This window comes from Galleria mellonella, unplaced genomic scaffold (genome assembly GCF_026898425.1).
Source record: "Galleria mellonella isolate WM207_F2 unplaced genomic scaffold, CSIRO_AGI_GalMel_v1 utg300, whole genome shotgun sequence".
Classification (NCBI taxonomy): Eukaryota; Metazoa; Arthropoda; class Insecta; order Lepidoptera; family Pyralidae; genus Galleria; species Galleria mellonella.
Window position 1 is genome coordinate 84,462 of NW_026442068.1, and position 16,064 is coordinate 100,525.

The window sequence follows — 16,064 nt, forward strand, 5'->3', positions numbered from 1 at the left end:
CAGTTGTTGGCCGCTGCAGTAATGTACTATTTCCAAATCAATTTACAAGGGCAGAGTTGTGAGATAGCAAATATAAAAAAAAATACAACCGAATTGTGAACCTTCTTTTTTTAAGTCGGTTTAAAATGCAAAAGTTTAATATTATGAAACATAAATTTCCAAGTAACTTGCACTAGTGCAAACCGTGTAATTAACTGGTTGACTCATAATTTCTCAAGTGGGGCTATCCGAAATGATCGACTAAATATTTTCATTTTCCTGTTACGAGACCTAAGTCCGATGGAACTTTCGCAACGCTATGAATCAGTCGCGAATCAACGATCAAAGATTACGCGTTACGCAAAACAGACGGGGCAAATTGTTCAATGAGAGCAAATATTACCAAATTTATGTTATTGCACTTTTTTAATTAGTACCTAGTTTTTTTTTAATTAGTATTTCACCCAATTATTATTATTTTTTGGAATAAATACGAAAAATATTAACGACTGTTTCTACAATTGCATTTTATACACGAAAACTTAATTTAATTTACACTTGAACGCAGTTTTATTTTGAACTTTTAATTAAAGATAAACAATATTTATAGTGCAAAGAAAATACAATTAACGTAATTATTTTAAATAGTAACATTAAATAATTTTAATTTAGACAAAATTAATCTGATTCACTTTGATTAAAAAAATCTATAATCAGTACACATTTACAAATAATATGGTTTAACGTAAACTGAAAGGTAGGTTGAAATTGAAAAGTTACAATTTACTTCTTTATACAGAAAATAGCAAGAAGACAAATTGTGTCAGTGACCTGTATTCATTAATATAGAGAAGGTGAATGGTTTTTTTCCACATATAATTACACAAGCAACCTGCATTTTAATGTTTTGTACTTTTTTACCTTAATACGACGTTGGGAACACATCATTTTTCAATAACACAGAAGGAACTATTTACTAAATAGTATTTGTTATACCGTAATTACTCGTACCCTTTACCATTAAGTGAAGGATAATTACGGTACAAACCACGGTCAAAATATTATACGAGATAAAAAGAAAATTAAACTCAGCTGTAATCAAATATTGTTTTTTTTTTTTTTTTTTTTAATAACTATTAACATTTATTTTTGTTAACAATCTATTTACTTCTAAAAATTTATGTGACAGTCTTGTACACTATTATAACTGGAACAATTTAGATGCAATTTTCACATACATATTTCAATAAGTTTTAATTTTTTTCACTACATAATTACATATCTGTTTTGCCAAAGGTTGACTAGCAGAGAATGCTATACAGCATTAAGTCCGTTTTTTTATCAAGCATTTTTTTTTAATGTGATCATTAAAAAAATAATAAAAAAATCTTTTAGAACACACTTTTGCATCTAAACAGACTTAATATACAATTAAAGTGTATGTTAATAACTTATTTTAACATATCACTAATATATTCATAAATTAACTAAAAAATATTCTTACCTATGTTTTAAGAGATAACCATCAATCATGCATTTTAAAAAGTAGAAAAAACAATACTGTGTTTGCATTGTAGGTAAATTAAGATCGACTCAGACTAATGTCAAGTCTGTTTGTTTGCACCTCTATGTAGTGAGAGGAGACGGTTCACGTAACGTTCGGCGCGTCCTCGACCTCAATAGTATAAAGTGAAAATCGGAGCGCGAATAATATGTCTATTCTTTTTAAGTTCTTAGAAAAATATTATGAAATGCGTATATTAGTCAGACAGTAAATATGTGAGCATAATTAGTGCTTTGTAATATTAGGCATACTTGAGTACAGAATAAAGTTATATTTAGAAATTTTTTATCACTTTTCTTAGCAACACAATTTTCTTAACTAATATTATGAAGAGATTTTTTTTTTTATACAACTTAGAATGGCAAACAAGCTGACGGCCCACCTGATGGAAAGTGGTAACTGTCGCCTATAGACATGAGCAGTACCATGGACATAACAGAGTATACTGTTTCGCCCATGATACCCCCCATACGTTGCCATTCCTGAGGACTCAGGTGTTATTCCTCTGTACCCAGTAAATTCACGCCATATCCCACCCTTTAAACCGAAACACAGCCATGCAAACAACTGCTTCATGGTTGAAACACGAATGGGACAGAGGTACCCAAGCAATCGACTTTTGTACAAAGTCTCCCTCTGGTGCAATGTTTTCTTTGTAATAAATAAACTCAATATACTCAGCCAACTTTCACATTTAATAATAGAAGTAGGTTTATCGGATATTTTTACATAAGTGGGTAATATAATTATTTATATAACAAATCGTTCAAATTATTTTCTATACTTTTCATACAACTTGCTTCAACAGACTAGAAAAATATTTCTTATTTTGTTTTTCCATGAACACCGTCCCTGAACTACGAATTTGTATATTTTATCATTACTTAGATACATTTTGTACATTTAACGCCTATCAACCAAAATCTTTTATGCAATCATACCACACACACAAATAATAAATATCTATAATTCCTTATTATGATGTACCGTGTCCCTGCTGTCATGTGCTCTCAGCAAAGAATAATTCACCTCTTTCTTTCCCTTGTGTGTTATAAAAGGCGACAAAAAAACTTATTCTTGACGAAATCAGTATGAGACGAACACGAAAGTAAAGCCTCAAATAAGAAAGAATAATTAAAATCGACATCGTCATCGTGATTTTAACACTTGTAACACTCCACTCAATATATTCTGTGGCTACAACAGGAGTAAATCCTTTTATGGGATATTCTATTTTAATAGGATAATCAAGGAGGGAGGGGTTGTTAGTAATCAGAATTAACAATGCCATTACTAGCAATATTCTCTATCAGATCGACCTCCTCGTGGTTTCCTCTGGAAATTATGATGATTATTTCTTAGTGAATTACAAATAATGAAACGAGGTCAACTGATCTCGTTTCATCTTCAGCTATTACCCCCCCCCCCCCCCCACTAGTACCCCATCAGCGTACACCAATAGTGCAGGCGAGGTTATCATTTCATTTTTATTCCATTAAAAAAATAACATTTTGGTATTGGATTTTTTTTTCTTAGGCAAGTATTAAGAGATTAATACACCAATCACACAATTGCTTTCTTCTCTTACTGTCTCTTACAACCTCCTACGATAAAAGATAGAACTCTTATCTTGAGGATGAAAAATGATGACATGGCATACTGTAGATTTTTTTAATCCACCAAAACAAAGATTTTTAATACCTACTAGTATATAATTTGTTTTTGTTTAAATATTTCATATGTATATGTATAGTGTGTATACATAATTTTTCCTTCTACTTTTAAGAGAAGAATAGAACAGAATTTTTAAAAAAATATTACCAGTAGTAATATTTATATTTCCATGAATTACAACATATAGATGTTGCGATTTACCAGAGGGAGACTTTGTACAAAAGACGTTTGCTTGCGTAACTCTGTCCCATTCGTGTTTCAACCGTAAAGCAGTTGTGTTTGCATGGCTTTGTTTCAGTTTGAAGGGTGGGATATGGCGTGAATTTACAGGGTACAGAGGAATAACACCTTAGTCCTCAGGAATGGCAACGTATGGGGAGTATCATGGGCGAAACAGTATACTCTATGTCCATGTTATTGCTCATGTCTATAAGCGACAGTTACCACTTTCCATCAGGAGGGCCGTCAACTTGTTTACCATTCTAAATTGTATAAAAAAATTGTTTTGTTTAATTAATAGCCCTAAGTCTACCATAAATCGATCAAATGGATGCAGTCTAATTTGATATTCTTTCAACATAATGCTAACAAAAAAACAATTAATTTTACAAAACCGGTCTGACCGTCTTTTTCCGTGGACTATTTTACAAACTATAATACCGTCTATTTCATTCCTAAATTAATGCTCGGTGATTTTGATCATTTGATATAAATATTGGATATCAATAAATCAATATTGTAATTAATATTAATAGGCCATTATTGATAGATTTATTTTGCCATTAAATTTAAAACTCACCAGTGTCAAACACGAAGTTCGTTGGAATTTATTTTTTATGAATATTTTCTTAAAAATTTCTAGATTAATAAAAAAATGTTTACACTTTATCTAAAACATTATTTCTCTTTATCTCTCTTTTAAACTAATATTTAATACGAAGATGGTTATTCGAAACTTCATAATAAATTTATCGAATTTATGACTCGAAACTACATACTAAAATTATTTTAAGCGTAATAAAATTTTCTTGTAGTCACCTTGTTTGTAATTGCTTTGTTTAAAATATCCATTTAAAAATAATACCAAAAATGAATCTATTATTGTTTTTTGTTATTGCTATTATTTCTACGCTTTATTTAGTACAGAAAACCCACTTAAGTTTAGAGAATAAAAATTAGATTTTAATCTAAATTTCATCATTATCATAATATAATAAAAAGATAAAAAAATTAATTATTTATCACTATATAATTTTATTTTCTTAAACACTGATTAATCCAGTAATCAATAATTACATTTTATTGGTTGAATTAGTAAACCTTCACTATTTGTGAAATCCTAGATTATTATTTAAAAAAAAAAAAACACACACACACACACACAAAGAAGATCTATTAAAGTCATTAAATTTATTGGAATTGAATCAAGTCCATTAATTTAGGAACATCGTCAACGAATCACATTATAATCGCTAACGCATTATAATAATTTACGAAACAAGTTTTGTTTATAATAGGTATTATTTTCTTAACACGACAACCGTGATTGGAAACAGAACTTTTAGCTACAACGTTAATAAAGTCGAAAATGCCTTACACCGATTTGTGGGCGAGTTCTTTTTTTCAATCGTTACCTCACGATCGACCTTCTAAGGGACCATTTCCGAGTTCTTGGATCGAAATCGAGTTAAGCTTTTATGATCCGAATAAATGGTCTAGTTATTAAATACTGCGTATTAACTGCCAAGCCTGTCCCTTTGTTTGTACCTATGGCACGTTAAATTGATGTTATTTACGATTATTTATGGTTTATTTTTAACTAACTATTATAGTAACTAGTACCGTACTCTCTATCCTTATATTTAATTTAAGGAAATCCTTTATAAGTAGAAGTATAAGAGTTCATCTGCGCTTAGAAAGTTATCTTTTATTGTTATAATTATGTATTGGACGGCATTTTTACTTTATAAATATTTTACAATTAAATATATGTAATTAATAAATAATAATAATAATATATACAACAAAAACCAGCTTATTTTATAAATATAAAAGTGCAATGTCTATAGTCTATTACGCTTACAAAAATATATTTGAAACCAAACTGTCTGACCGTGATTACGAGTAGATATATTGATTCAAAACAATACTTAATTACAAATCACTTATAACATTGTAACTTCCGCAATAAACATACGAGTACATAATATATTCAATTGATTAAAGCCTTTTATTTATCTTATATTCCGACCACAACACGGCGTGATAGATTTAAACAATGTCGGAAGTAAATATTAGATTTGATCTCAAACACAACAATTGTGTTGTCCTAATTAATTGGAAAATAGATTAGAAATAATCATTTTTCAAATACACTTTTAAGTCGTAATTTTTTTTTAAATCTAATACAGGGTATGGAGAGTTATTATCTTAAACATATACATTATGATTGTACTGCTGGATTCGGAATGTTGTTTTCTGCTGAGAAGAAGAAGAAGAAAGAAAAAGAAGAAACAAGAAAACTCAACAGTTAAATTTTTTTAATTATTATATACAAGATAATTTTACATTTGCACGAGTACTGTGACTATCAAATTATTGCATTAAGTTCTATTTATATATACTATCAAATGGAAAATAAACAAAAAACATGACCAGACAAAACAAGCAGCACTCGTTCGCGAGCATGACGCATGAGCCAACAATCATTGTGCTCAACCATAATTTAAGAAACTCAACGACCCGAGCCGTTGAGTTCCTGAAAATATCGTTGACACGACACAAAATTACCAATATGTTGAATTATAATAAAAATATAATTAAATAGAAACAAGGGTTCTACAACATTTTATCGTTCTTAATTGTTATTAATAACGAAGCACTTAAATGGAAAAAAGAACTTAAAAACCACTCGTAAAAAGACTAAAATAGAAATAAATAAATTATGCAAGTCTTTTTTTTTTCTTTATTATGTATCGAACAGGTGCGGCAAATGTATTCTAAAATGTCATATTCGTCATACAATGTCGTATGGCACTTGGGTCTACTTTTAGCAAGACTTTTAAAAGTGAGTTATATGAGAATTATTCATTAAATGTGAACACAAGTTTTAATGAACACATCTGGTAGGTGCAGATCAGTTCTAGAATATTTTTATGAACTTGTTCGGAATTTAAATATGAACAAGTTGATCTGAGTAGTGTTGTAACACAGAATACAATTTGGTGTTCAAAATTAATTAAAAATTAAAAAGTAATTAAAAAAATGTATCAACAAAGAAAAAAAAAGGAATTGTATTGTTAGATAATCATCATACCAGCTTTTAATTGACCACTGCGGAACATAAGTCTCCCCTTTGGGGGTTTTACCAGTAGTTGCCAAGCTTGGCGAGTGGATTGGCAACCGGAGTTAGTCTTTAGAGATATTTAAGAGCAACGTTGTTGCTGATCGCCTCTAACAACAACCACAGGAAAGAAAAGGGTAGCCTATTCTATGCCGGGACCACACGGCCAGATGTTAGATAAAAAATCCTCTGCAAAATAAGTCAGCAAAACTATAAATAACAGCGACTTAATATGATTTGCCTTATATTTTGCCGTGTGGTCCCAGCATAGAACGGGCCAACCCTTCCTTTTCCGTGAATGTCGTAAGAGCCGACTAAGGCCTTAAATTACCAACTGAAATGATGATGATGATTAAACAGAACATTGCCAATTAAAAGCGAGTTCAAGTTAGCTCTTACAAGTAATTAGGGTGTTTCTAGATGGCACTCTACGCAACGTTTATGTTTAGAAAGCGTCTTAATAGTGTGTGGATGGACTAATGATGCTCAAACACGCATGCTTCGCTTTAACAACTGATTCTATGAACAAGACCTAGGTGATGAAGAAGTGAAGAACTGAATTATTTTAGATACTAAAGATATTTATATATAAATATTAATATATGTATATATATATACCTTTTTTTATACAACTTAGAATGGCAAACAAGCTGACGGCCCACCTGATGGAAAGTGGTAACTGTCGCCTATAGACATGAGCAATACCATGGACATAACAGAGTATACTGTTTCGCCCATGATACCCCCCATGCGTTGCCATTCCTGAGGACTCAGATTCCTAAGGATTCCTAAGGACTCATACCTTATTTTTTTAATAAATAATAATGGAATGGTAACCCTGCCTGCGCTAACAGTACACGTGTGTACTGGCGGGGCACTAGTGAAGGATGATAAGTGTAAATGATAAGTCAGATTAGTTAGCCTATCCTGATGATACACTTGGAATTAAGCACGATGATTTCCAGCAGGGACCGCAGGGAGGTCGATTTGACAGGGTATATTGCTAGCATCATGTGTGTCAGTTTTGTAAAAAAATATAAACTAAGTTCAATATTGTTTAGATTAAATTTGTTATATTTGAAGAGAATTATATATATATAAAAGTCATACTTATTACTTTGTAGATGTGTACATCAAACTATATATAAAGTTATACGAATTATAAACAAGTAATATAAGATAATCAGTAACACAATTTGTTTTGCTAATTAAACAGCAAATGGTATCACTTAATTGGCACACACATAATGTTGTTTTTATTAAGTCACTCAAATTATTCTGAATTCAATACAAATCACTTCGCTTTATGTAAAATTTCATACCGATACATACTCGTACAAGTGCTTAAACGCCCATGAAAAATAGGTCGTTATATATCTGGCACTTTTATTTATATATATGTATGACCATTGTTGATATAATATAATTCATCCAGGTATGAAAGTGGCCGATTATCATCGAGTGTCTCTAATTGAATGAGTAATTTTAAAATTATTTTCTTACAATTTTTTTTTTCATAGAAAATAATATAAAAAAAAACAAAGAAAAAAATCATACAGGGCGTGAAAAAACTTCACGATACACAAGGTTTGAAGAAAAAACTAATATTGTCCCCCTTTATCTAATAGAATGATATAAAAACTTAATTTTGAACATTGTTTTTTGTTTTAGCGCTCAATTTCCAAAGATTGATTAGTATGTACGACCTGCGTTCCTTTTACCTTTCCTGTAATGAATTCACAAATAAAAAAAAACAATGGACTATGGATTAGGTTTTTGCACTTGTCGTAAACTGAGATTTGTAAGTACTGTTTATTTCTTTTATTTATTTATTCATTAGTACATGGCGAACTTGATGCTAAAAACATTCTCTGACAGTCAACTACAGGGAAGTGTCGGATTACTCGAATTCGGTACCAGTAATAATTGATATACATTAGTATATATGTATATCATCGTATAATATACATACATATATATCTGTCACGCCTGTCTCCCATTAGGGTAGGCAGAAACAATATATGATATATATTACATATATAAACTAATAAATATATATAAATAACAAATATATTTACACATATATAAAATATACTATGTACTTACTGCTCGGATAAAGTTTAAAAGTGGACTAGAACATTTTTTTTAAGGACGGTTTAGTCAATATTGTTGTTATTATTAGCATTTTACTTATTGTTTTTTTTACTAGTACATACTTTTAACTTTTTTCTTTATTGACCATTGACATTTTAATATAAGAATATATAGGGTATCATGGGCGAAACAGTATGTTTCTGTTATGTCCATGGTACTGCTCATGTCTATAGGCGACGATTACCACTTTCCATCAGGTGGGCCGTCAGCTTGTTTGCCATTCTAAGTTGTATAAAAACAATACTAATATAAACTTACTAATTGACTAAATAAAAAAATTTAATCACATTCTTTTATATTTGAATGATTTTTTCTATGTTATTACTTATGTGTAAAGTACTTTTAATTTATAAGATCTAATATTTTATATAAAGAAATATAGTAATAAAAAAAATAGTACGTCTCACTGAAGTAAAAATATCTCAAAATAAAATAAGCAAAATATCATTTGAATAAACATTAAAAAAGTTTCAGCGATCGAGGACTCTTTGTTATGATGAACGCAAGAAAATCTACAAGGCTAACTCCTGACGTCACCAATAACAAAAACAACAATGTATAGATTACATTTTACTATAATATTTAAACAACAATTTATCAATATTTCGTTTGTATTGTCACAGCAAGACATATGCCACCTTCACAGGCTACGCTAAAGAATGGTTTAAACCCACCTATATATAATATTATGTGTATATCCCACTGCCACTAACTCAATGTACTTGACGCGCCATCTAGTGGATGGTACTGTTTTACTATGTCATTTGCCTATATGCAGTCGTCACTTGAAATCTTTTCTTTCTTATAATAAATAGTGATTTTCTTGTTTATCACCTCCTAGCTTTTTACTAACTTTTACATTTACTAACCTTTTACCAACAAATTACTATGAAATTTGGTATACAGGTACTGTATGAGATGAAGAGGAAATTTTTATCTCGGTCAGTAAGCATATTTCGGTCACATGAACGAAGTCGCCAATAAAAACTAGTATCGTACCTATATATGACATCAGCTTGCTCATTTCCTAATTATATTTAAAAGTACTTGATTCATATTTCAGCTAAATGAAATTAAAATAGTGACATTCAATTCATTAAAAAAAAAGAAACATAACAATCAGTTTACAGTTTGCAAACTCCAAACTGGTTTTTATTTGTCTTTTTTCAATTAGTAAGGTTTTATCCACTTGATCCTGTACCATTTTTGTTACAATTGATATCGGTTTTTTAAGGAACAAAAACTATAAACTAAAATGTTACAGCACTAAATTCCTATGACCACCATACCATTCCCTCATCAGAATGATAAATGCCATTATATTGTCCCTAAAGATCATCATCATTATATCCACCTTTAACCGTCGACTGCTGTAAATATATCTGATACATTTCAACTTAATCAAATATTAACAAATGCTCAAAAAATGTGTTACAAATTTCAAATTGACGTCGAATCAAAAGTTACCTAAATAAAAACATGTGAAAATATCCATTTCAATGCATTATAACATTAACTTTCTTGTTTTACTCCACAGAGTGTTTTTTCAGTAACACCTACATTAAACGTAAACAAACAATTCACTGGAGTGTTGCCAGCTTTCATTAATTCATTCAAGATGTTAATATATTCACGAGCTTGGCTATTCTCAGGGAACTAATTTGTAAATTACAAGTGTATAGCGTACATTGTTAATTTCGATCACGCTACGTTTCACCGTCTCTTTCTATTTACATGCAACCGTAGCCTGTTTCATTTGACGCTTGATAAAACATTATCTGTTGTCCACGTATGTATGACATTTGAAGATACACCCCTTCGCTCTTATCGTGGTAGCCTAAAGGTCAATTTTGAACTATGTAGGTATTATTTTATATTCCATAGATAATCATGGACTTACATCATCGTTTTTTTACGATCACCGAACGTCGTAAAGATCATTATATCTTTGAATATTAAGTATTTTTTTTTATTAAATTTTATTACGATAAATAGTCAAATGGTAGTACTTTATTTGTTCTATGTGCTATAGAGAGACTAAAGAATACTAAATTTATTATACAAAATGGATATTTTATTAGAAGTATTGTCTATAATAATATTATTAAGAGAAAAGATTTTATTGTTCATGTTTGTAATGGATAAACTCAAAAACAGCTCAAATTATTTTAAAAATCCGTTCACCAATAGAAAGCTACATTATCAATAAGTGACATAGACATATTATTTTCGAAAATTCTATCTATCCATACAAAGCCAGCCTAATTTCCTAGTACAGTATATTTTCAATAGAATTAATTACATTTAAATAGTAAATCGTAGACACTTGATAAAACTTTGTATAAATATTGACATTATTAGAAAAATATTTGTAGTCTGCCACATAAAGGATTTTCAAAGGTAAATTTTTCATCTGAAAGGATTTACAGATTGGTCCCCTATTAATTTTATCAAAATTAGCTGAGTGGTTTAATTTTTAAATCGAAACAGCTGGAGAAATAAAAAGAGTAAAAAGTCGGAGAAAAGAAAGGCATTGGGATAAAACCTATAGAGATTTTTACTTTTGTGGGATATTGTATGGGATTTTATACCAGAACAACACTCCGCTGGATAAAATGATAGCATCGAATGTTATAAGAATTAAATCGAGTCTTCGGGACCTTCATTCCTCACTGTACAGTAAACAGATGAATTCATGATAACAATGTATAGATACTATCCGACTGGTTTTTCAACATACTCGTATTATAGAATGATTTATTAATTAGTTTTGGTTGTTAATTGTCTTTTGTTAATTAGATGCGTAATATGTCGATAAAGAAAATAGGACGAAATACGATGTTTTGATTTGAACGAAGTAGCGCTATAGCAAACTCTACTGTAATCATCAAGAGATAGGGATCTTTTTACAATCATAAGAATGAGTGATAACTATTAATTGCCTATCAAAGATGTATATATAAAAACAAAAATGGATGCGAAATTTTTGTGGTAGAAGTATAAAATAGAATGAAAGTTATTAAGTATTTACATTCAAAACCTCTTAAGTTTGAGATATTAAAATTAATTCTTAGTCTCCTTATAATGAATTTGTATTAAAAAAAAAACCTACTTCAACTGTGGCAAAATAAATTATTTTGATTTAAAAACTAAACTACTGAGCCGATTTTAATTAGTTTTTTTTGGGAGCAATATGTAAGTATATCCCTTAAGATAAAAAAAGAAATTTTCCATATCGGTTCAAAAATGACGGAGTAATGAAATGAAATAAGCTTATTTGCATTAACACAGTCTTAAATTATTAATATAATGCTAAGTTTGGCACCTGGAGGTTTGTTTGTTAAAACATATAAAAAAACAACTAAACTGAAACCTCCTTCTTTTTGAATATATATATATATATATATATATGTGTGTATATATGTATATATATATATATATATATATATATATATAAGTTAACCCTTAAATGCTGACATGACTACCTATTTACTCTAAAAAGTTCCCAAAACTATGTAATGCTTATTTGTATGTTTAGAAACGTTCCCAATATTTATATTTTAGACTATATAAAATTAATTACATACGCCTCACATAAATACTTTGGTATTATAAAACAACGACAAAAGTATTACGCCACAGAAAAAATATAAAAAGAAAACTTTTTATGAACTTGCTTTCTATACCTAGAAGGTGCTTTTAAATCTACTTGAGCGTAATCTTTCACAAAGAGGTATAAAAACAACTTGTAAGACCTACGTGACATAGTGGCATGTACGTTGCTTTATGTAAATTAGGACTCAGGTTCAATTTTCAATTCCTTTTTTAGTTTCTCATTATACAATGTGTTATACATTGAAAGATAGGTTATTCTTATTGTGTTACAATACATGAGAAATATTGATTAAAGTTGAACTAAAATAAATTCATTTTATGTAAGCAGGTAGTACCAACACGTAAAACGTAATTAAACCGTTCATTTTGAAGAGCATCGACTTTATATTAATCGATTCTTAATAGTTTTCCATTTAAACATAATTTAAAACTAAACATTGTCATGCAGTGACATCAAAAATTACATGCATCAAGTACATTTGTTATTCGCAACACAAACAACAACTGGCTATGTGGAATGAATATTTACAATCTAAAACAACTTAAACACTTCCATGTGGTTTATATTATGAAAAACTGTTCACGTTTTATGTAAATACATTCAACGTCGGGCGAAAACTAGAAAGTTACACACACATGCGCAAACGCACGCACACAATGCCGTAACACAGTATGTACACGGCCGGCTCAGATGTATATTATAAATTCACATTAATAATGCATTTAGATGTACAAAGCAATTTATAAAAGCTGATTAAATATGTAATGAAATAAAGAAAAAATATGTACTCACCGTATCAGATTCCTCGAGTAAACCAGACTCCCACAACATGTTTTCTTTCGAATAGTCCAACACGAATCACTTTGATGCAAAAAATACGATATATTTTTTTATCAGTTCAAATATTAAATATTGTTAAAAGCTTAGTCCATTTCGAAGCGCGCGCTCACAGAAAAAGTTTTCATCCCGTGACGTTAACGCTTTTAAGGGAAATGTTACTGAAAAACACTGACGCGACTGCAGACTGGGCGGTGTCTCGAAGCTGTATGCGCAGGCGCCGATCTCCGAGCGGCTACGAAGCCACCCGACGAATCACGAAGTCAACCGACCGCGCCGACCCACTTTGATCTACTTCGAAACGCTGTGGTCGAACGGCGATTTTTTTCGCATTTTCCAATGAAATGCCCACTCGACTGCATAGGCAAAATAACATTGCAAAAACTACTTTAATTACTTTTTATATAATTATGTAATTTTTTTTTAATTGTTTTAACTCTAAACTTTAATAAAGATTTTTAATTTGAAAGTGAATTAAAAAATGACTTTCATTTTAAAATCAGTTTAAAATTATTGTTTTCAACAGACTTAAAAAAAGGTTGTTTTCATATATAATGGTTTTTTATGAATATATTATATAACCTCTTTACTAATTTTACGAGTATAATGATTTTTAATGCATCCGATATGTGTCGATTCCGTATTTATTTTACCATTATGTGTATTTATTACTTAAAGAAATGATTTTTATTATAAAAATAAATTGTGAATAAAATGAACAAATAAAATTAACAATTAAAAATCATAAAAATATTCAATATTTAGACTTAATTCTTTATTCTTTATTGTACACAAACATAATGATAAGAACAATTGATTTTAAACGTTACATTACGTTAAAGGCGAGCTTATCTCTTATAAGAGATATCTTACAGCAAACATTTTCAAGTGAATTAAATTATTTAAAAACTAAAAATAGGCAGAATATATTGAACAATATTATGTACACAAATCGTATATTTGTGTGCATAATATTGTTAAATATATTCTGATATTCTTAAATCCTCATTATCTTGAATTGACTTGAGCAAAACGAGTACACATTAACTTAAGCGTAAATGCGGAAAATTAACGTAATTAGCATAACAATATTTTCCATTAAGAGTACATTTAAAATTAAAATTCAAGCCTATTTATTAATTTTAATTCTTGACTATTATTTTTATTTCCCACTTAATTAATAAGGTTACATTAAATTTTTTAATGTAAAATAATTTTATTGTTTACTAGCGATCCGGCTTCGCATGGATAGATAGAATTTTCCAAAATAATATATAGCTTATTTAACACACTAATAATATAGCTTTTTACAGGTGAATTGATTTTTATATTCGTTGATTACTTTTTGAGTTTGTCCATTATAAACAATGAAATCTTTTCTCTATAATATTAGAGTCGTCAGCTCGCTTGCCGTTCTAAGTTGCATAAAAAATAAAATAAAAATAGAATAGAATAGTTGGTTTTTGATGGATGAAAATGAGGTGGTAATGCCGCCTACGCTATCGGTATATTGGCGGGGTACTAGTAAAGGATGATAGATGAGATTGAGGAGGCAAGTCATTTAGCCCATTGTGATGAATTCGCTAGAAGTTAAACACGATGGTTTACAGTGAGAACCGCAAGGAGGTCAACCTGCCAAGGTATATTGCTAGCAATGGGGCTACTAATCCTAATTACTAACAATCCCTTCCTCCTATAGTATTAGATGTCAAAATGCATATCCGGTATGATTTTAACTTTTTTTCAGTCATTTGTCTATCAGCTGAAAATTCTTCAGATATCGAAGCATTTGCGAAACATGAGCTCAAGAACGTCAAAATTGTTTTATCATGATCAACATCATTTCAGCCGTTCACTATCTACTGCTGAATATGGGCCTCCCCCATAAAAGGGGTTTTTCCAGTAGTTACCACGCTTGGCAGGCGGGTTGGCAACCGCAGTTAATCTTTGGTGATATTTTGAGAGGAATGCTACAAACACAACTGCTCCACGGCAGAAACACGATACCTAAGCATACGACATTTGTACAAAGTCGAGAGATTTTATTTTAATAGAATGGATCAGATCCTTCTGGTATCCTAACATCCATTCTATTGAAAAATTATTTTTATATCTATGTTTTGTTTTTTAAAAGGATACTAATGACTTCACCCCGTATTTTTATTTATTTGATACTAACTTGGCACTTTCCCTTAATAGTAGTGTTTCGTGTCTGCTTACTCATCCTTTCCTTAGTGGATATAAATACAAGTACATTTCAACCCACTGCAATATCCTTTTATAACATCGTAACACTTTCATTTTGAAGTATTTTAGTACTGAAATTTAATAACTGTTGCAACTATGTAAAATTAAGAGTCATTTTTTATAATAATATAGGTATAATTTTCATATCATCGTTTTAAATATTAATACTAACTGTTGTCTGTAAGAGATTGTCCTAGCGATAAGACCGCCTTTTGTACCTTTATGTGTATATTTCAATCTGTATTTATGTTACTGTATTTCATTTGAATTATTCACTTGTCATTGTATATTTTTATTTATGGTGCAATAAAGAGTTAAATAAATAAATAAATAAATACTAACTATGTCTCGCGATTTTGCTCACGTGAATCAGTATATATTAAACAAATTTAAGCACATTAATACATCCTAATTATGTCCTAAGATAAAACTTATCCATGTATCAAATTTCATTCAAGTCTGTTTAGGCGACGTAATTAAATTAACCATTAGCTGTTCACTGTTGAAGGGGGAGGCCCTTGGGGTGTTTTATAAATAGTTGCCACGCTTGGTAGCTGGGTTGGCAACCACAACGTTTTGGTGATATTTTAAGAGGGAGGCCACTATCAATCCCTCGACCATTAAATTCCCTTATTCGCCTCTTATGACAC

At 30.0% G+C, this 16,064-nt stretch overlaps 1 protein-coding gene across 1 annotated transcript in view; it reads right to left on the bottom strand.

Annotated features, from left to right (window-relative positions):
- The window catches only part of LOC113509075 (DNA-binding protein D-ETS-4-like), a 58,225-nt gene extending 44,837 nt beyond the window's left edge, over positions 1 to 13,388 (bottom strand). The window contains exon 1 of the mRNA XM_052895582.1: positions 13,123 to 13,388. Within this exon, the coding sequence (XP_052751542.1) occupies positions 13,123 to 13,161 (39 nt within the window). The 5' untranslated portion in view covers positions 13,162 to 13,388. The remainder of the gene's footprint in view (positions 1 to 13,122) is intronic.
- Between the last annotated feature and the right edge of the window lie 2,676 nt (positions 13,389 to 16,064).